Source organism: Cuculus canorus, chromosome 6, assembly GCF_017976375.1.
Source record: "Cuculus canorus isolate bCucCan1 chromosome 6, bCucCan1.pri, whole genome shotgun sequence".
Taxonomy (NCBI): Eukaryota; Metazoa; Chordata; class Aves; order Cuculiformes; family Cuculidae; genus Cuculus; species Cuculus canorus.
This window is the reverse complement of record NC_071406.1, coordinates 4,809,685-4,831,172: the sequence shown is the minus strand read 5'-3', so window position 1 is coordinate 4,831,172 and position 21,488 is coordinate 4,809,685. Positions and strand designations below refer to the sequence as shown.

The window sequence follows — 21,488 nt, the reverse complement described above, 5'->3', positions numbered from 1 at the left end:
AATTACATTAATGCATAAAGCCGGCGATGCCAGGCTCCCTATTGTTACAGTTATTAAAGCTGTAACTGAAGTGATATCTTTCATATTGATCTTCAGCTAGCAGCTCTTATCCAGAAGCTTTGTTTCACATTAAAGACACTAATGATTGTCTCCACAAAATGAGCAGCTTAATAGTTAGAAAAAGTTAAATGGAAAAGAGAAAAAAAACTTTGATAGCCACCTTTGATAGCTCTTCATTCCAACATCTCTCATAGCCACAAAGTGCAAGCCAAGCATTAATAGACCTTTTAATAAAATGACTTAAAAGAAATCAATGGGATTTCTCACAAAGCCTAATTTCCAGCAAGATATATTATTTAAATGTTTGTATTCCTTCTGAACGGCTCAGGTTCTCCCATAGCTGCTTGAGGTTTTCCTGGAATTTCTCTGGGTATTTTCCCGGCGTTTTCACTTTATTATTTTCAGAAGTCTTAGTTTGACTTCTTATCTTATTGGAAATTTTTTAAATTGAGAAAATATGAGCTCTGTACTCTTCCAAGGCTGGCAAAATTTCCTGTAGACACAGAGACAACAGGAAAGAATCTGTGTCTGAGGAAGGAGAGCAATCTAGTTACTTAGAGCCTTTTTTAGCAGTCACAGGTACTTTGGTTCCTTCATGGACTGTAAGAAATCGTTCTCTTCCCCTGCCTTCCAGGGAAAATGGCATATCCTATCAGTCCAGCTCTCCAGCTGCAGTTGAGATAAGTGTATCTGCGAGAGAGGAGGCTTTGACTCAGGCTGGAGTTTATGGGTGAAGAGAATATTATTGCACTTGTTTTTTTTTCTCCTGGGACTTTTGGGTAGGTTTTCTGTTAGTTTTCAGTTTTCTTATTTGTTTTGGCTTAGGGTGAGGAACAGCTGCTGGGTTGCTTTTGGTATTTAACTCGATTTGTTATTTTTCCCATTTTTGGCTATGGCAGACAGAATGCAACATAGGTGTTTTCCATGAGATTGTGTAGTGTAAGCAGAGAAATACACATGAAATTTTGATGTTCCCAGAGCTTGTTTATTGTACTTGATATGTGACATCTATCATTTTAAAGGCTGATTTAAAGGGAAAGACTTTTTTGTTCTGAAGACCAGCAGCAAACCCACAAGTTCCATTTGAGAAAATGAGGTCATAATTATTATTTCACATCAACAGAGGTATATAGTGTGCTGGCAAGGTAGAATATAAGGTACAGAATTTATTTGTGCTACTATAAACAGCAGCTCAACAGAGATGATAAACTACATCTAGACTGTGGGGTGGCTTTTCCCTGATAATCTCTAGTCAATCCACTGTCACAATGAAGTCAAATATTTCATATATCATATGTTCATATAAGAACACTTACATGAATATAAAAGAACAAAGGGGTGAAAAGAGAGAGGGAAAGGAAAGAGAATTGTGTTGAGGAAAAAAACTTAAGAACAGGAAAGAGCAGGCTATGCAGAGCTGTGCAGCTACAAAACGTTTCCCCATCCTCTCAATATCAGGTGGATACTCAGCCTTTATTTCTGCTCTGATTTTCCCAGGACCAGTGGAAGCACTTGGATTAAGCTAATGCAAGGGACATGTTTTGGCCGCTTATTATTTATTACAATTTTAGTTCCAGGTTTCAAAAACAATTAGGGAAACTGCTTAATAGGAAAATGACTCTAATTACTTTTTAATTGAGGTTATCTGCTTCACATTATTCAAAACGTAAATTGTGTTGACACTTGTACCCAGATATGATTACTTAATAAACAGACTGAAAATTCATTGTGAACGCACGCACCCCCAAAACCTGAAGCATTTCAGTTTTCAGCTCTATTTTGGTCATCTGAAAGATGTTAAATATATATATAGATGTATAATTTGCATTAAGCTCAGTTGCAGCACGATAATTAAAAAATATAAATTATGTGCATCAAATACTGAAAAGATGAAGCACTGAAATTTAGAAGTGAAAGGGTTTATTATGCTTACTTATAATACGTTCGGGTAAGGTTTACACAAAACAAGAAACAGGATTGCATAAAGTATGATGCTGCCTCCTGAATAAATAACTTAGCTGATAAATCAAGTATCTGGATCCCAATAAAATGCCAGTGGTAATATTTGGCATACAAGTATTTACTCTTTTGTTTAATTTGGGGGATCTACAAAAGGAGGAGTGGTGCTATTTTTGGAAAAATATACTCATTTAGGGATCAGAGAGTGTTCTGAACAAGATTATGTTTTCTACAATAAGGTGATTCTATAGTAAGAGAATGAAAACAAAGTATCGCCTTTTCCTTTGTGAGTTCTGGGACCTCTATGTTATTAAAAGAAATATAGAATACTTATTTTATAAAACGTCTTAGGCCACAAACTAGATTTCATAGTAACTGAATGACTGCTGGCTGTGATTCCATATGATGGAAACCTGTGCATTTGAGTCCATGCCAGTGGCGGTAGGATCAACAATTTTTAAGGTATTGGGGTATGGATTTTGGGGTGTTTGGTTTTTTGGTTTTTTCTTTTTGTTTATTATCCAAATTTAGGTTGCATCATCACCTTTTCCCTAGAAAAACCAAATATATTTATTACTGAAAAATATTAATAAGAAAGGAAGAAAAGCAGTATTTTTTCCTAAGGACACAACTAATGGACCTGTTAGACAAAGAGGTTTGACATGTGTTTCACCCCAAAATTTCCCTAATTGAAATGAGATAAAAGCCTTAGTCCAGGCAGAGAAGTCATGTTTTCAGCCTTGGAGTCCATTTTTGTATCTTAGACTCTGAACTATTAATTGCAGAGGTGTTTTTGGAAATACAAACCTCCACAAGCCATGATGGTTGGGCAAGGAAAGGGAGAAGGCAGGAAAATGGTAGAGAGTAGAAAAAAGTTAATTTTTCAGATAAAAAGGGGCTGTTTGCATTCTTCATAGGGTTATTCTTTTTTCTTAATATGCAGGCATGACTCTTCCACCTTGAATTTTTTTTGTATTTTCCTTAAATAAATACTTTAAGGCATTTTCTAAACGAACACTATTACTCCCTTCTGCTTCACGTTTTGCCAGGAAACGAGGGAAAGTTGCAAAGCCCACAAGGATGGAAGTTTTAGAGCTGTGTTTGTGCCCATTAATTTTCTCTTCTATGATATTTTCCCATTTTCACTCTGTTTGACATTGAGCCTGAGCTTTGTTCCTGACTTGTAGCCTATGGCGGTGGAACGGGGAGATGAGACATCACGGAGATGTAGAGCACACATAAAAAGAGAAGATGTGTAAAAACTGAAATGACATGGCAGCTGAAGCAGCTTGTTGCTCAGCTTGGTTGCATGTTTGAGTGGAGAAAGCGAGGTAAATTGTGATATGTAAGAGAATAACTCTCGACAGGGTGTATGGTTGTAAGGTATATGGATGCTCAATCATGTGGTGAGGCAGAAGGCTAAAGGACAAGAGCCTTCAGTATCCACACAGTCTGTAGATATCCGTATGACCTACAAAACAGAGGGTGTTAGGCTCAGAAAAATATCACTTACAAAGCATATGCAAGCGATTTTAAGGAAAGAAAAGTCCATCTATACTGTTTGACTACTTCTTAATCTTTCAATAATTATTAAATGAATAAAGCTTAGAGAGAAACCTCACTATCACACACTTATTCACACCCTAAATCGATGAATTCTCACAGTAGTATGTACGTAAACAACCATTTCCACTTCCCACTGGTTATACTTAAGCACCTATTAGAGTTACATGTGCCCTTATGTTAATTTTTCTGAACATTTAGAGCAACTGTTATCTGTGCCTGAATGCGTTTGTGTAATGGATCCGATGATCTGCAGATCTGGAGGAGGATTTTTTTAGGTCAGTCTCCATTTACAGCATTTGGGGTGGGATGAGAATAGCCTTTTGTATACTGACATTAGAATATTTTCAGATTTTTATTCAGAATATTGCTTATATTTTGATATTTCTAGAGCTGCACAGAAAAGAATTTGCAAATTAGTTTCTATGGTAATGTGTAATAAATTACTGGAGGAATTATAATTTAGGGGGGGTTATCTTCGATTGTGTTCTACTTTAACGCATATGCATATGCTTAAACCTGCAAGAAGATACAAGCAGATATTTCAGAAATCAGCATGATCTCGCCTTTGCCTTTCTGAATGTATGTGCACCTGTATAAATGAGATAAATCATCCTGGTTTTGATTTGGCAAGTTTCCTCACAGAGAAAGAGGTGATTGTATAAAATGCAGAGTACTGCAAAATCAACTTCATTATTTTAGCATGTGGAAATTGTAGATTCCAGGTAGTTTTTTTTTTCCTTTCTTTAAGACACTGTGCCATGCATTCATCATTTAATAAATCTATATTCATTGAATGTAGGTAATGACAAACTGAGACATATTGACTAATTGACTGGGTTTCTGTAATGGTACCGGTTATATAGACGGGCACTTTACACAGTGAAAAGCAGCCAAAACAGTGTATAAAATTTTCCCTGTAATATACTTCACACTGGATATTGTGTGGCTGAGGGGAATCCTGCAAGCACTGCAGTGCTGGATGAAATGGATGCTTTTACTCCATCGTGGAGTTTTCCAGATTCTTTAAGTTCTCAACACTATGTGCAGGAATAACTTCTCGATTCTTGTTTTATCTCTAATTTTAAGGGCTTAATGCCAACACTTTTACTGAGGCGATGCAGCTGTTAATAGCGATGCAGGAAAGACAGAAGCAGTCAATAAATACTCTAGGGTTTTGTTTGTTTATATTTTAAATTCTGGTACTTTGCTTACAAGTAACTGATGCTGTATGTCCCACGCTATTAATGACTAATAACAGATTTAATGGCATCTACCAGTGATGTTACTTCTAGAAAAATTAGCAAAATTCAGCAAAATTTTAGGAAATGTAAATAAATGTCTTGCTAAAGCCTTAAAGGGTTGTCTGGGGTGGTCCTTGCCTATTGGTTTCAGTCTTAAATAAATACTGGGTTGTCATGCAAATTGCAAAAGGTTCAAAAAGGGCAATCATGGTGCCAATACTCAAAAAAGGAAAGTGGCATGACTCGAAACTTTATAGGCAGATTAATCCGACAGAGTATTGGGTCAACTAATTGAAAAATTGTTGCAAGTTTTAATTAAAAATAAACATTAGGAATATTTTTGCTGTCAATCATCATAATGGAATAAAAAAAACAAATTTAAGAAACCCCAGCAAAACAGCGTTATTTTTTAGTTCAAGTCTTGTTGAAAAAGACCACCGTGTTTATGAAGTATAGTGAAAGTTTGTAAGTCGCTTGACTTAATAGTATGTGACATTCTGATTAAATATTAGCGATGTGCTGTATCAGTGAAGCACACGTTAAATGGATTAAGAACTGATTAATTTACACATTTTGGAAAGTAGTCTCTGGGGAATCATCATCAACTGGGTGAATTTTTTGAGTTGTTCTTCAGGGACTAGTACTAAGCTTGACACTAATCACTCTTTTTATCCATGATATGGAAGTAAATAGAAGAGTTCTAATAACATTTTAAAGTAAAGCAAAGATTGATGGACTGGCAAATAGGTCTGGGTAAAGGCACTTGTGGAGAGTGATCCGGATGGCTTAATGGCTGAAAACGCATTTTAATTTAACCAAATATATGTAGATATGGGAAACACAGGACATACCTTCCCCAGAACTAGGGACTATATTCTATATTACTGCAAAATGTAGCTCCTATGGGTGTTCAGGTGTCAAAAGGTATGAGCTGCCCCTTGTGAATGATAATGAAGAGGAGATACAGCAAATGTTCATGTTTTTCGGTGGCAATGCTGAAAAGTTAACTAGAATAGTGATAATAAATAATGAACATTATCCAAATGAGAGGCAAAACGAAAAATATTGGAGGTTAGGAAAATTGTCTTGCTGATGAATGACCTACAAACCTTAACATGCTTAAATTATCCAAAAGAAACTGAAAGGTAATTGATTTCATACTTGCCTACATTAAGGGACAACATTGGGCACCAAATGGTTCTTTAATGTAGCAGAAAAAGGCAATACAAGATGACACGTCTGGAAGTTGGAAGCTCCCCAAAATAAAATGTGAGTTACAGTACATTTTGCAAAGATTAGTGGGAAACTATCAAGAGATTTGATTCATTGTTTTTTCATGCCTTCGAATAAGAAATGGATCCCTTCCAGGGAGATATCAAACAGAAATTTTCTAAGTTAAGTCCAGGGCAGTTTTCACAAAATATTTATATAAACCTTTTCATAAACTGTGCCATCTTGATTCTTCACCCATGTCAAGAGGTGGAGAAGAGAAGATCCAGTGGCAGGTGCTATTTGAAAGCCTTCATTTGAATGGGGATGAAAGAGGAAGAAACCCAACACATAAGTGATAAATCAAAGCCTTTTCCCCTCCATTACATGATGTGTGTTGTGACTTTGCTGACAGTGTGGTATGTATGTATGTACAGCACAGTATATATACACTGAAATATACATTCCAAGTTCTCTTTTCCTGTACCACCAAAGCTTCTAATAACATTTGGCTCATTTGTGTTTTCGAGGTGCCTTTTTCCCCTCTTTTTTCTTAACTCTTATTTTAAAAATTTATTTTAGTATTTAATTTATTTTCAGTAAGTTCAATGATGTTTCTGGCAGTGCACACACAGTACTGCCTTTATATACCATCCATATTTTGAGTGGCAGCGGATGATTATTGTTTTATTTTGCTGAGGATTTCCTATGATGTATAAGGAAGGTGATTTCTCTATTTGAACAGAATGAGGAAAATCAAATGAGGGGCAATTTTGAGTCTATCTAGACACTTCAGATGTTTCGAAGCGGACAATTTGATTTCTCCTTTTCTTTATCTGCAGTACTAACTTTATATGGTTTGCTGTCAGGGAGATGCCACAAGAACAAAACTAGGAAGTTCAATATTCTCAGATCAGAAATATGCACTTCCCACTCCTACACGTTGTCTTCATTACATGGACCAATTTTTGGGGTGAGCACAAAAGGGAGTGTCATATTATTTGAAGTAATGAGAGAGGAAAATAATACTAGAGAGTCTGAATAATACAAGAGGGTCTATTCGTAAAGGCTTGTGGTGATAGGATGAGAGGGAACGGGTATAAACTGGAGAGGGTCAGATTTAGACTGGATATTAGGAAGAATTTCTTCACCATGAGAGTGGTGAGGCCCTGGCCCAGGTTGCCCAGGGAGGTTGTGGCTGCCCCATCCCTGGAGGTGTTCAAGGCCAGGTTGGATGAGCCTTGGGCAGCCTGAGCCAGTGGGAGGTGTCCCTGCCCATGGCAGGGGGGTTGGAACTGGATAATCTTTAAGGTCCTTTCCAACCCTAACTCTTCTATGATTCTATGAAATGTTTCTTTGTCCGTGAAGGGCAAATAATGAAATAGTACTTAAGCAATACAAACAAAAGCATTTTGCAATTGTAGTTCTTACTTAGCCAAGATTCGCATGGATGACACTGTTTTTTTCTTTTTCTTTGTCATCTGTATGACAAAGAAACACATCAAGAACCTTGGTGCCCACCATAAATTTGAAGAACTAATTTTGGTATTTAATAAAACCCAAAGAAACCATAACCTTTGCATCATAATACTTTTACTGTGTCAGCAGTTTTTAGTAAAAGTGCCAGGATATTACTTTCACATGAGACGAAGCCAAATTGCAAGCAGAGAACCCCAGAGCTGGCTAATGGTATTAAGCAATCCCTGTTGTCCTACCTGGTTTGCAGCAAGGTTGTGATTAAATATAAAACTGAGAAACCTCAAAGGAAGAGTGAAGAAAAGTTAAGCTTTTAAATATTTTCATTCTTTTCCTAGCTGAATATCATGATGTCAAATAGAATAAGAAGGAGTCATCCAGCTAATTGACCTTTGCAAAATCACCCATTTGCTTAAAAAGCTACTTGAACTAAATCTGTTATTATCTCGATTACTCTATTTCTTTCATGTTAGTGTTTATAACGACACCTGGGAAAATCGATTTGCAAACTTTGCTTCATTCTTTCTTCTGCTGTGTATGTACTTTGGTCCTCTGAACACTGGTAATAAGCAATACTGATTTTCAAAGAGATTACAGGTCTCAATGATGTGAAAGACTAATATAAGCCAACAGGGCTGGGAAAAAAAAAAGCATTCATAAGATTACTCAGGTTATTAGTGCAAAGGGAAGGGAGAGCAGGTGGCAAGTTAGATGGCCATCAAGATATTATCGATCTGACAGGTATCCAAGTGGTTCTGTATTACAGTCTTTAATTTTGGTCTCTGAATAGTTTTTAATAAGATTTAGCTATGGAGTTCTTGGCCATGACCTCTGTTAGAAGATATTCCTTCCAACCACATTAAAAATGTACTTTGTGAAAATTCCTGTACTGACAAATACAAAGGACTTTCCATTGCAAAACCCAATGTTTTAGCTCTGCATGGCCTGGAATCAGCAACGTAAAAGTTAGAAAGGAGGTAATCTAAGTCTTTTTTATTCTCTTCATATTAAAGAAACTGAACTAAATTTGGAAGTTAGAGCAAAATAGTTTTTCTTCAGGTTCTTTGATTTTTGTCACTGGATGTTCATAGTGACTTTTTTGGCTTGTGTTCCTTATAAATCTAATTTCGTGCTGGAGCCAGGACTTTTTCGGCACTGCTCCTGTGAAATTTGGACACAACGATTTGACAATATATCCAGACCAAAACAGATCAAGTAGTCACACATGAGTGATTCGTCGGAGCATGCTCAAAGACAAGACTGATGTCTCTGCGCAGCAAACAATTCTCTCGGGTAGGGACAGCACACTCAAATCCAGTCACCCCAGAGTAAACAGTAAGTTAGACACAGCTTAAATGTGCCTTCGAGCACAGGCTTCCACTGCTGACTACATGAGAGCCCCAAGCCAGGCTGCAGATCCAGCCATGCCGTACATTTATATCTCTTTTCAGCCTGCTAGCAAATGTCTGTAATCATTAGAGCAGTATTGGGGTGCTCTCAGCAAGGAGAAGAGGGAGGAAAAAAAAGTGAAAAAAACTTGTTAGAATAATTTCGTTAATGTTTCATGGGTATGCACAACTCATTTCATTAATTTTCCATGAGTGTTTGCAAGACCGATAGTTTGTTCACAGGAGTGTTGGTAGAAAGGAGGAGCCCTAGAAGTCTCTGTTGGAAATATCCTCTGCTTCAGAGATCTTTTTTATTTTCCTTTCCCTTCTTATTTTAGAAGTTTCAGTCTTCTAATTAAAGAACAGACTATAACATGCAACTTTTCTAATGGCTCCCACACAGTGTGTGAAGGATAGCTAAGAAACTAGGAATGATGTGTAAAATTACCATGGAATCTGTATGCACATATAAAATTGTTCAAATAATTTCTATTAAAATGTAGCTTATTTCTTAAAACAAAAAAATAGTTATGTGTTTGATATTAATCAAACGGCATTTGGAAGAAAATATCTGCAATAAAGTTTTCTCTTGGACTCAAAAAAATAGAAGCAGAAGCTTTTCTTCTCTACTAATTTTTATAAGAAGGATCCATTGTTAGCTAGTAGCGTTTACTTAGTTGTTATTCCAAAGGTCAGTGACACAAATTAAAGTAAATATTTGTTAAAATTACTTTTTTACTATCTAGCTTTACTCATGCCATTGTTTCCCATGGAATATTTTCTGCAATACAGTATATATGGAATGTGCATTGAAGGTAAACAATTTTAGAGAAGTCCAGATTTGTTTCACACTGTTTTCAGTATGATTTGCCTTTGATCTCCACACGCTGTGGTCACCAAGTGACGTGTGGTGCCCAAGGTAGTTTATGCTCAGCTGTGTCTCTGAAGCGGGCTAACCCAGGGTGTGATGCAAACTAGTCTGTGCTCTGGTTCGTGTGGCCACGGCTATGCTGGTGTGATACTTGAGCTGGTTTATTTCATAGAATCGTAGAATCACCAGGTTGGAAAAGACCTCTGAGATCATCGAGTCCTTACCCATCCTATCTGCCATATCCAACCGTACCTATTTGCCACTGAACTATATCCTTAAGTACCTCATCTACCTGTCTTTTAAACACCTCCAGGGATGGTGACTCAACCACTTCCCTGGGCAGCATCTGCCACTGCCTGATGAAAATGTTCAGGTTAGCCAGGTATCCCTGCACTGCCGTTGACAGTGTAGAGTGTAGTCTGATAGAAGAATCGTTGCAATTTGCGTGTGCTGTTCCATTCTGCAGTTATCCCCCCCACAAATATTTCCCCCTCCCTCTGTACTTCTGGCACATATATGTCCACAGGTGTTATTAAGTGTAGGGTAGCATGTGGTGTCCATGCTTCAGCGCCGTTGCAGAGGAAGGACTTCCTACAGAAAAAAAATGATCACTTTCAGTATTTTGCAGGCTGCCCATCTAAGCTCATCATTGCCTGGCATCTCCACACTAAGGGCAAGGATCCAGCGAACTTGTGAGCGGGCACCATGCCATCTGAACAGATGGGCATGGAAGTAGGCAGCCAGTAGACCATGTATGTGCATCAACTGTGGGTGTTGAGGGCAAGATTCCCAGTGGAGAATGTCCAAACAGCTGTCTGGACTGAGCCAACATGCCTACGACCAAGCAAAAGTGCCATCCCTAAATCCTGCTGAGTTGGATTAACCTTCAAAAATAAAAATTGCTTCTGCAGTAGCATAAGGTGAGTTTTTGGCTTGTTTAAATCTAAAGGAAAGAATTAGGTAGGAAGGATGAAAAAATGTGCTTATGTAGAGGCTACTAGGGAGGACTGAACATTCATTTAGGAATATTAATAGTATTTTATGCAAGGGTATTTATCTGGTGTACAGCAACTGATGACTTGCAGGAGTGTGACATCAATGTTAATTGTGATTTTTCTGTTATGACAGTCCTTTCAGGAGAGACAGAGCTTTTGAGTGTATTTTGATTGTAGTGCATGGGCTGGATGTGGTTTTGTAAAGACAATTATTTTGGATTTTTTGCACATTTACTTACTAAGTTTTACACATTTTTGGTTTCTTTTGCTTGCCCCATACCCTGAGAACAATGTTCTGGGGTGCAATTTCAGGTCAGAGTTGCTGACACGGTTTGCCGTCATAGCTGAATTCTCACATTTTTTGTCTTTATTTTTCTAAGATCCAAAGGGGGCATGAAAAGATAATATCTCATTACACTCTGTCTGTATTAACATTTACTTTTACCTTTTATAGACATAACACCAAAGAACACATTTTTTCATGCATAGATGTCAGAGGCAAAGAACACTGAATTACTGATGCCTACAGCAGTTTTGTTCCTGCTTGTTTTACTCCTTACTTCCTCCATCACTGGTGCACTATTCATCTGTACCAAAACACATGCAGTAGTTAAAATGAATATATTCTAATATCATGGTGAGCCAAAAGTAACAACTGCATCATGAATAGAAAATCTTAATAGGAAACCTACAAAAATATTTTATTTGATAAGATATATTTTTATGTATGGCCAGATGAATACTCTCAGTCTGCGTGTTGCTCCGTTTTGTTACACATTATAGGCTCTATCAGACAAAACTAGTACAAATATAGAAAAAGCCTCGCCTTAAATGTGTTCTTGAATCAGAGTATTGTACTCAATACAATTAAAGCGTATTGAACCTGTGAGACCAGGTTCCAGTTTAATTTCCAGTTGGAAATCCTGAGGATGAAAGGCAATGCAGCTGTTGGTCCCTTTACAATAGTTTGATCCCCAGGTGTATGAATCTGAGTCACCTGCGGTCAAACTCAGAGCAGCGTTAGGATTTCTTAAACTCGTATGGGTGGTAAGAACCTTCCGTGCCTGTCTCTTCTTCCACATATGATTTTGGCAGATTTCCTACTCCTGAAAACACTAGACATGAAGCCAACTACATCAGCTGGGACTCCCTCAGAGCAAGGATCAATTGGACAAATTTCAAAGTTCATTTGAGTAGCTAGAGAGTAACAAAAGGGCTCCCACTCTAGGGAAAATCTGCTCCTGGGAAACAAGAAGCCATTAATGGAGAAAAGTACAGAGTGCCTGATGTAGGCATCCTTGTTAAAATATTAACCCAAATTGGATATCCCCAATTTGAAGCATCCCTCCAACAATTTTGTGAAAGAAGGTGACGTGGTTTCAAAGAGACCATGCTTTGTAATCGAACTCATGATTATTTATTCGCTGATCACAGAGAACCAGTTCAGTCCTGGCTGAAATTTTAACTAGGATCTGAATATTTATTTTGCTCTTATTTCATGAATGAAGTGGCTAAAGAAATCGAGATACTCCCACAGTAAAAGCACCGCGGTGCTTGTCTACAGCAAGTCCTGAAGCCAGGGTGCACGCCCACGTGATTAAAATTGCCTTGATATAAAATACCTGCCTTCTTAGGCTTGAATAAGAAGGAGGACCGTCACACTGTGGGAAAGGTCTATAGGATTCTGATTTATAAGAGAGCAAGAGGTCAAGGGAAATAAAACCATTATCATTATTTTCCCAGACTCTAGAGATCTGAACTGAATATAGAGGGCAGTGTGCTTAAAGGGAGACATGCAGGGAGAATGCAATGCAATCCCGTTTTCTCTTTTTTTCCAACCACTGACTTAAGTGTGCAGGTTCTGCTGAGAGTGTCGTATGTAACAAAATCAAACCTGTAAGGACTGTGAAGTGGTTTTCTTATTAAATGATGCATAGAGAGATTATCTGGTCTGTAGGCAGCACACAAAAGCACCATGCATGCAAGCTCCTATTCCCAAGCAAAGCATTTGGTCACCTGTGTAGTAATGAGTTTTGGGGGACCTGGGGGTGGAGAGCAAATGTGAGCTGGTGGAGGCAGGACTGAACCTGTGCTTTGTGCTTTTCTCTCCCTAAGAGCCTTAGGAAAAATCCCTAAACAAACAGAGTGAGCTAATGTCATGTTACGTTGCTTTATAGCCTCCATTGCCTTTTTATCTGATGAATCTCTTTAGGACAAGCACAAAGGAAAAAAAAAAACAAAAACATAAAACACATGTGGTTCTAACATAACCCTCTGGAGAATGGCTTTAGAAGGGTTCTAGAGCAAGCCAGGAAGGACCAGTGGCCACAACTGTGGGCAAAATTCCTTCTGGGATGCAGGAGCTGTTCCCAAGGCTGAATGGGGTCTTGGGTTGAGCTATTGCACAGCTTTAATGCACCAAGAGCATCCACAGCAGTTGGTTGAGGGTAGGAGGAGGAAGGGGATTACTCCTGCTGTCTTTCGACAGCCTCCATTTCTTGAGGATGGACTGAAACCCCTTATCTGCTGAGATGACAAAAGACCATCCCTGAGTGGGGAGCCCTGTGGGATTTTCTCAATGCATTTCACAGCAGTAGAGAAACCATATCATAGCAAAACGGTTTCCAAGTAATTTCTGTAGATAACGACCGACTCGCCATACTGCCCAAGACTGGATCTTTTAAGCAAAGTGAATCACTTGGAGCACAGCAGTGAATGAAACGTTGCAGGGTTCTCCTTTCCCTCGTCATTGCATAGGTGTCTTTCAAGGGATGGGGCCATTAAGAAATGCTGTAATACATTTTAGTTAAGATTATCTAAGCAATTATGAGCTGCCACTGCAATATGGGAGTGACTGGGAACAAACTAACCACAGACATCACTAAATCAGGTGTCACCCCTCCTTCTCTGTTGAGGGAATGATATTCACAAAAGTTTATGTGACTACTTTGTAATTTTATTGCAAACTTTCAGGCTGCCACCAGTAAGTTCGATCCTATAAAGAACTGAGTGTTCTGGCCCTGATCCAGAAAAACACTTAAGAGCATTGGAGAGTGTTTTGCTGGATCTGGTCCAGTGTGGAGCACCAGGCAGGAGCCAGCTCTCAACAGTAGGGGCTTTCTTTCTTGTTTGGGATGTTTAAAAAGGAATCTCCACGTACATGATTGCAGTGTGAGTAGGATGAAACAAAACAATAGTTGGACTCCTAAAAAGAAAGGTCAAAGCGTGAACACAGTGACACCCTTTGGTAGAAATCCAACAAAACCTCCATGAGAACCTTCTCCTTGATGGATCAATAGAGAGACTGATGGAGAAAACAGCAGGTGGATGCCATTCCAGTGTTTTTCTTCCAACACAGAGCTCTACTGCACCAGGTGCTGCTTCTTTGAACAAACTATAGTTTTTCCAGGCTACCTGCAGGTGACATTTGTGTGTAAATAGCGTGTGGTGAATAATTTATTTGATAATCTTGGAAAGCACTTAGAAATTTCTTACAATTATCTTAGTTATTCAGGGACAGAAGCGAATTCAGAAAGATGTTTCAAGAAATAACTAATTGTCTGTACTCTCGACTGGAGAATCCCATCTTGGCCTTTTGAGAAATACTGGTTGGTTTTGATAGGTTTGGTTGAAATGAAAAAGTAGTATGCTGCTTCCCATTGACTAGATGAATTGGGTCAGAAATACGCTTCTAATAAGAAATAAAATCCAAATCAGTCCTCTAAGTCTCTTTTTAAATCAACTCCACACTATTCAAAGAGACTATCAATAAGTTAGTGGTGATGAATTCCCACAAAAAGAAGGAGAATTTAAAGAACAAATGGGAACACAGAAAGAAATGTAATGAAATTAAATATCAGGTTATTGTATTTTACTTCATCAGTGTTAAAACAGCAGTTGTCAGATGGTTGTCCCTTCACTCTGTGATACCAGGAATGTGTAATGGAGGCTTTGCCTTTGTAGAAAGGATGATGATGGATTAGTACTTAGATGCTGGAATAACTCTGGTAGGAGATGGATACCCTTTAGCTAAGGGAAGGGGGGATTGGGGGGGGCTGCTGAGGCTGAATTTAACAAAACCAGACTTGCCCACAGACTTGCAAACGCTCGCAGAGTGGATTTTTAATGCTGCAGGTGACATTGTTGCTGACTGAAGAACGTTCATCAAATCAGAAAACTGCTGATAAGCTGCCTTTCCCAAAAAGGGATCTCACGAACTTCTCCTGTAAATCTTTGCCTTTCATCATACCCTGGGAGTTGAGGTAGAGGACTTGTGACAGATATTATATAGGGTTTTCGTCAGTTTATTAGGGTAATCGAACAGAGCTATAGGGAAAAATGAATCTCAAAAGTCATCCTTTATGGTCTGTCTATTAAGAACTGAATAATAGAAATAATTGAGCCTTCAGTTCCCCTTGAATATTCTGGTACGCCGGTGAAAATGTGAATATTTTGAAACATGAGTGTATTGACTACTCTCACCCAGGTTGTGCTCAGAACATTTTAACATTGAACTGAATGTATCATAAAGGAAGTGATACGACTAACTAATTTGGGGGTATTTGCAAAATGTATTTAAGACCAAATTTTTATATGACCTGCTGGAATTTTATAAAATCAGTCTTAAAGAATACATTACCCTGTAACTGCTGAGGTTTTTTTCAAGCAGTTTTGATTCGTTTTTTAGAAGTCCCACCTCTAAACCAAAAAGCTTGTAGAAATCAAGAGGAACTTTGTTGAAGATTCCATTCATTCCACTCGTAAGCCAAATATTTGGGGTGTTTTTCTAGAAGAGTTTGATCTTGGCTTGCATAGCTATGCATTTTGGTTGTATTTCCATAACTAAATTCAGACTTTGGAGCTTTAAGACTTTCTTGTATGAGATTGCTCATTACTGCGCTGTGCAGCAATGTAATTTCGTTCTTTTTTTCCCTATGAGAGAAACAACTTTTTAGCAAAAGCGTTATATTAAATAATTGGGTATGTCTATTCTTTCCCCTTGTACATGTGCAGTTTTCCTTAATGTTTCTGCTTTGCATACAGTGAAGAGGTATTTGAAGCATGTGATATCATCTATAACTGAAGCTTAATATTTATTTTCTCCTTTCACGTTTCCTGGAAATCTTACTATTGTCTTTTTATTGCACTACCACTAATGATTTGCTAGTACTACTAAAATAGTACTTTTACTATCTCCTTTCTTTTCGTTACGGATGGATTTAGTACTGGTGATATGTTCTTGATGGCATATATCAAATATAAGCATTTCTTTTGTTAAAGCTCTGATCACTGAACCAAAGACCAGATGGAAAGCTCCGATCTGTGCTGTACACTTCACAAAGTTTCATATAGGGCCCCCACCAGGCACGTATGATTCCTGGAGAGAGCAGCTGAATGTTAAAATAGATACTGTGGAGTGATGGTGTGTCTTGTTATCTAATTTGGATGAGTGAAAAATATATTTTAGGAAGCATCACTGGGCACTAGGCTCTGTTCTATGTTAGGGAATAATTAGATTGGGGGATCTGGGTAAGAAAGACTTTCTGTGATGTAGTCCTGAATAGTTTAGTTACATGTCTTAAGCGCTACAGAAACTTCAGGGTTGTTGAACAGTAAAGAAAAACTGAATTAATTTATTTTGAATTTATATACTTGCCTCTGCCTGCATTAATATTAAGTTCCATCCAAAATCTAAATAGAAAGACTGTAATCTTAGAAGTTCTCTCAATAGCATCAGCAAATCATTCTTGTTTACCCTACATGCTAATAAAACAGGAACATGACACTCCTGAAAACAAGATTGCAAAATACAGAAAATGTGGTCTGACATTTTTTTTCTCCCCAAAGGAGGGACTGCCACTAACTACAGTATTTCTTATGAAAGCTCGATTGCTTAAGATGCAGAATATTAAGAGAGAAAAACACTTTAGGACACAGCCATGTCACCAGCTGTTACTCGCCCTTAATGAAATTGTTAAGTGATATTCTTCATAAATAGGTCAGAGAAACTTTTGAATTGTAAAGAATGTTTTATCTCTTTCTTTGAAATGTTTGTATTGAATTTAGAACTGGTAATTCATTAAGCTCATTAGCTCTGACTAGGAGAGTAGAGCAATATCTAGGATATAGATTTCGAGGCTTAAAAATGTTAGTGCTTACAAATAAACATGAAAGCAATGTGTGGAGGAAAAATATGGGATCATAATATGTTTAACTGTTTTTTTGAGCATGGCCCTCTGGATTAATTAAGAACATTTTCTATATTCAGACACTTAAATATAAACAGAATACATTATGACTTTCAGTTAACTCTGTTTTAATAGGGAAAAAGAGAATGCATTATGACGAATATGGAGAAAAGTAGTGGAAACTATATTTTGTTGGCTTTGTTTTCTTTTTCTTTTCAGTTAAAAGAGATAATCACTGAATTTTACAGGATCCCATATCCAAAATTTATTATTCTCGACTGATATAGAATTTAAACACTAGAAGGTTTTTATTTAAAAAATATGTACACGCATACATTTGGATGTGTATCTGTATCTGATGCGAAATCTGTTCTTTGTTGCAGATTTGTAAGGAAGTAAAATGCTGTTGAGTTGTGCCAAACCCTTGATTCATGATGAAACTTTCATTTAATATTAATAATTAATAGCATAATATAATCTAATAGTTTCCCAGAGTCAAGTCACAAATAGTTATTTTGTGACTTCCTGGAAAAGAGGGAAGAGGAGGAAATAAAGGACTCATCCTTGGGAAAAGCTGCAGAATCAGAGTCCACTAGTGCTGTAGCCTTCCAGTCTTGGAGAGTTTACAAATAACCTTTAAAGCAGTTTAAATGTGTTGGATTTATTATGTGCATTTTCCCGTATTTTCCAGTTTCTCCATTGATTTGCTTTTTGGCCTTGAGCTCGTAATTAGCATCTTTCCCATTCCTATAAAATGAGTTTAAGAGCACCTAAACAGTTAAGCAATTTTTTTGAGATTCCTGATGGAAATTTATAATTTAAAATGAGGGGTTTTTTTCAGTTGGTTAATTTTTAGGTAAACTCACTAATACAACAACACAAAGAACTTTCATAGCACAGATGTTTAGAGTCTGTATAGATGTTTAGGTAGCTGTATATTTCAAATACGCAGACCTCAGTGGAACACCAGTTTTCATAGAAATAAAGCACTGAAAGAAGCCAGGTGTCCAAAAATATGTCCAGTGCCTGTCCAGGAATAAATTTGTTGGTCCATCTTTTCCTACATATATTTGAATCCTTTCTAACCTAAATCCTTGCATTGTTTTTTAGGTAAATCGTCATAGAAGAAATCATTCCCAACATAACTTAACACTTGCAGACATCATTAGTACACAGGACCACACGGTAAGAAATCACTCTCTAGAACTGATAAATAACTCTTATTATTTTAAAAGTTTATAATGTAAATGTTACACATACTTTACTAAAGAATAAATGCATGAGGTTTTGGATGCCTCAAGATGTGAAGGGATTTGAGGGGCTTTGATTAATCAATAAAAAGAATAATTTTAAAGATACAAAACCATTTATATAGCTTGACTTTGCTTATAAATCAGTTGTTCTAGGCTGATGTTTCATCAACGTTAATGCTTGGTATAAGGGAATGTGAATGTGACCATGTTTTAATCCTGTCTTTGTCCATATTAATGTGTTTGTAATGTTATTTTTAAAAGTAGACGTTTAACACAATTATTCTTAACATTAAAATATTTCTAGGGGGAATGAGAAGCATAGAGGTTCTTCCATTTAAAAAAATCAATATGAAAATACATATTCATTAAAGAAATGTTGGTATTAGTAATGCTTTTACCTACACAAACTTTTGAGTATTAGGTGGGTTCAGAAGCCCTGAATTCTTCTCATTAAAAGAAAAAATAGATATAGCCACTATATATGATATGGCGATGATTACTTTTCCTCATAGTTTCAAATAGTGTTAACTCATGACAGTTTTTTTATCATTTAGGAACTTGAATATTTACACATATGTACTCTCATCTTCAATATTCTTCTAAAAAGCTAATAATAATAATAACCCAGACACAACCCCACACATGATAGTTCCATTTTTTTCTCTCTAAGCTGATTCTTCAGGGCATTTTGGGTCATTTTCTCAACCTTCCATATGCTGAAAAGGTGCAGGAAGGGCAGCATCTTAACAACCAGTGATGATATTTATTGAGACAGAAACAACAGAGCGTATGATTAAAATATATTTGGTATTCTTTTAAAACTAGTATCATCCATTCGTGGAAGTGTTGTAAGTTGATCTTGAGGTATCTTGGAGGTATTTTCTTGAGAACACATAGTACAAAAAAAAGGAGATATTGAGAGATGTTAAACAAGGGGTATATAGCACACAAAACAGAGGTTATGAAAATTTTGGGGTTATCTTAAGAACCTTTATATTTGTCTTTGTGATACAATTGTTTTGTAATTCCATAAATATGCGTTACACTAATAATAGAGAAAATGGTGCGTATTATCAATTAATGACTATGCTATCAATTAAAGTCACCACCTGTATTAATTCAATTAAATAAATATATGTGAAGGTTACTTTGCAATCAGAGGTCTCATATTAAATTATGATATTGTATTTTTTAGATGTTTAATTTTGGGCTGTTGAATTTAAAACAAATGGATTTGACCTATGTAATGTATATCAGGATATTTTATATGCCCAGCATTTGTTAGTGGATTTGGTATTCTAGCTCAAGACAATTATAAGGAAAATATGACTGAGCAACAACATTTTCGTCTGGAAGCACATCTGAGTTTTATCTTCCCAAAACATGAGACTAGAGGTGGTTCAGATGTGATGCTGAAAATCCTGTTTGCCTTTAGTTTTGGATTGGTTAAAATAACGCTTTGGGAAGGGTGGTTGGTAAACTTTGAAAGCATGAGATTTTGGGTCTGATTCAGGGAAGCAATCAACAGCTTGAACAGCTAGCCAATTCTCCTCCCAATTTCTGTTTCCAGATGGATAGAGATATTAAAAAGAATAACCTTTCTCATATGTTATTTGGAAGCTTTGGCCCTGGCCAAGCACCAGAAGCTTCATGTTATAAAAATGAAAGGTTAGAAGGGGAAGAAAAATATCAAAAGATGTTAAATAAGTTTGATTTTTTTTAAAAAAAAATTATTTAGGAAAAAAGTAAGTAGGTGGAGATGAGGATTAAGTCTTATTTTAGCTCAAATAATTCACCTATCCATCACTAGATAAATAGTGACATGACTCTGCACAATAATCCCCACATACTTTCTCGCTGGGTTTTCTATGGGAGTGATATGCATGACAGGAATTTGCATAAGATAAGTACAAATTATAGAAAATACTCTAATCCTCATGTAGCCATTTGAGAATGTCACCTAAATCATTGTCTACAGACCTTCTCATAGGTACAAACAGCTGTGTACACAATATATATTTCATTATGTGCTGTATACCAGCAATAGACAAAATCTATGGAAATAGTTAAACACTGCTAATATATCGATATTTTTTATAATTGAAATAAAAGATATGTTTGGTTTAAAAATCCTTGTGTTCTGTGGTAAAGAATGGGGGTTTAGCAATTTAATGGCTTTGCAGACAGCAAAATTCTATTGAAATTGTTACAAAATCACCTTGTGACACAATTTACTATAAAGTCCACCTGGAGTTACTAATATCCGGATCAGGCACTGACTCAGTAGTGTTCAAAAGATAAAACAGATCCACTCTGACTCTGAATCACAATTTTGTTTCTTTTCCCACTAGTGACACTGTTGGGACGTCCTTAGCTAATTGGCTCTGATGAGATGGCAGGTCAACGGGTTTGGCAGAAACCCAGTTATCTTGTTTTGTTTGTGCGTGTTTTAATTTTTCAATATAAATTTACATAACCAAAGAACCCCCTCCCCTTTCATCACGGCTATATAAGGAATGAAGATCCCATAGAATCAAGTGTTGGTGAGGGCCTCTGGCTTGAGGAAAATGTATTCAGGGATGTGGAGGAGCAGAAATTAAAAGCAATGAAGGAAAACCAAAGAGCAAGCCCAGGACATGCTCTTCAGAACACAAAAACCAAGAGTCTTTTACAAGGGTATGATGTGTTCCTCATAGTTATTAACAAAATGTTGACTCCTGGAACTCAATATATGAAATGATGCTTTGATATATTTTACTCACAGTATATTTTTAACTCTTTTTTTACTTATTGCTAGAAACTTTGCTTGCATTAACATAAGTTTCTTTTAAATCAGCAGCTAGAATGTAATTGGGGCTGGAACTTGATGAACTTTAAGGTCCCTTCCAATCCAAACTATTCTATGATTCTAAACCATGCTGGTTGGGATTAATTATATTTTGCTATGAATTATATGTTCATAGAATTTACTTTTTTTTTTGAGGTTAGTTCTGTGTACTACTTGACTTTAAACATTTGCAAACTTTCAAAAGAATTGACTGTATTGGAAACAGGTGGCAAAACTGAGAATTAGTGATAAAATGCCTTGTCACTATATATATGCAGACTTTTATGGTTGTACTACGTGGTTTTATTCATACGAATAAACTACATATTTTTGTTTGGTTTTTTTTCTTGCAGGTAGTGGAGAAAGAAGGATATCTTCTAAAAGCTAAAATAGCAGACGGTGGCAAGAAATTAAGGTATTATATGTGAACATGACTAAACTTACCAGTCGCAAAA

At 36.8% G+C, this 21,488-nt stretch overlaps 1 protein-coding gene across 4 annotated transcripts in view; it reads left to right on the top strand.

Moving 5' to 3' along the window:
- ARHGAP15 (Rho GTPase activating protein 15) overlaps window positions 1-21,488 on the top strand; it is a 329,586-nt gene that overhangs the window by 30,923 nt on the left and 277,175 nt on the right. For all 4 annotated transcript variants that reach the window (XM_054069943.1, XM_009558976.2, XM_054069945.1 and 1 more), the window contains 2 exons: window positions 18,064-18,138; window positions 21,387-21,448. In XM_054069943.1, the coding sequence (XP_053925918.1) occupies window positions 18,064-18,138; window positions 21,387-21,448 (137 nt within the window). The remainder of the gene's footprint in view (window positions 1-18,063; window positions 18,139-21,386; window positions 21,449-21,488) is intronic.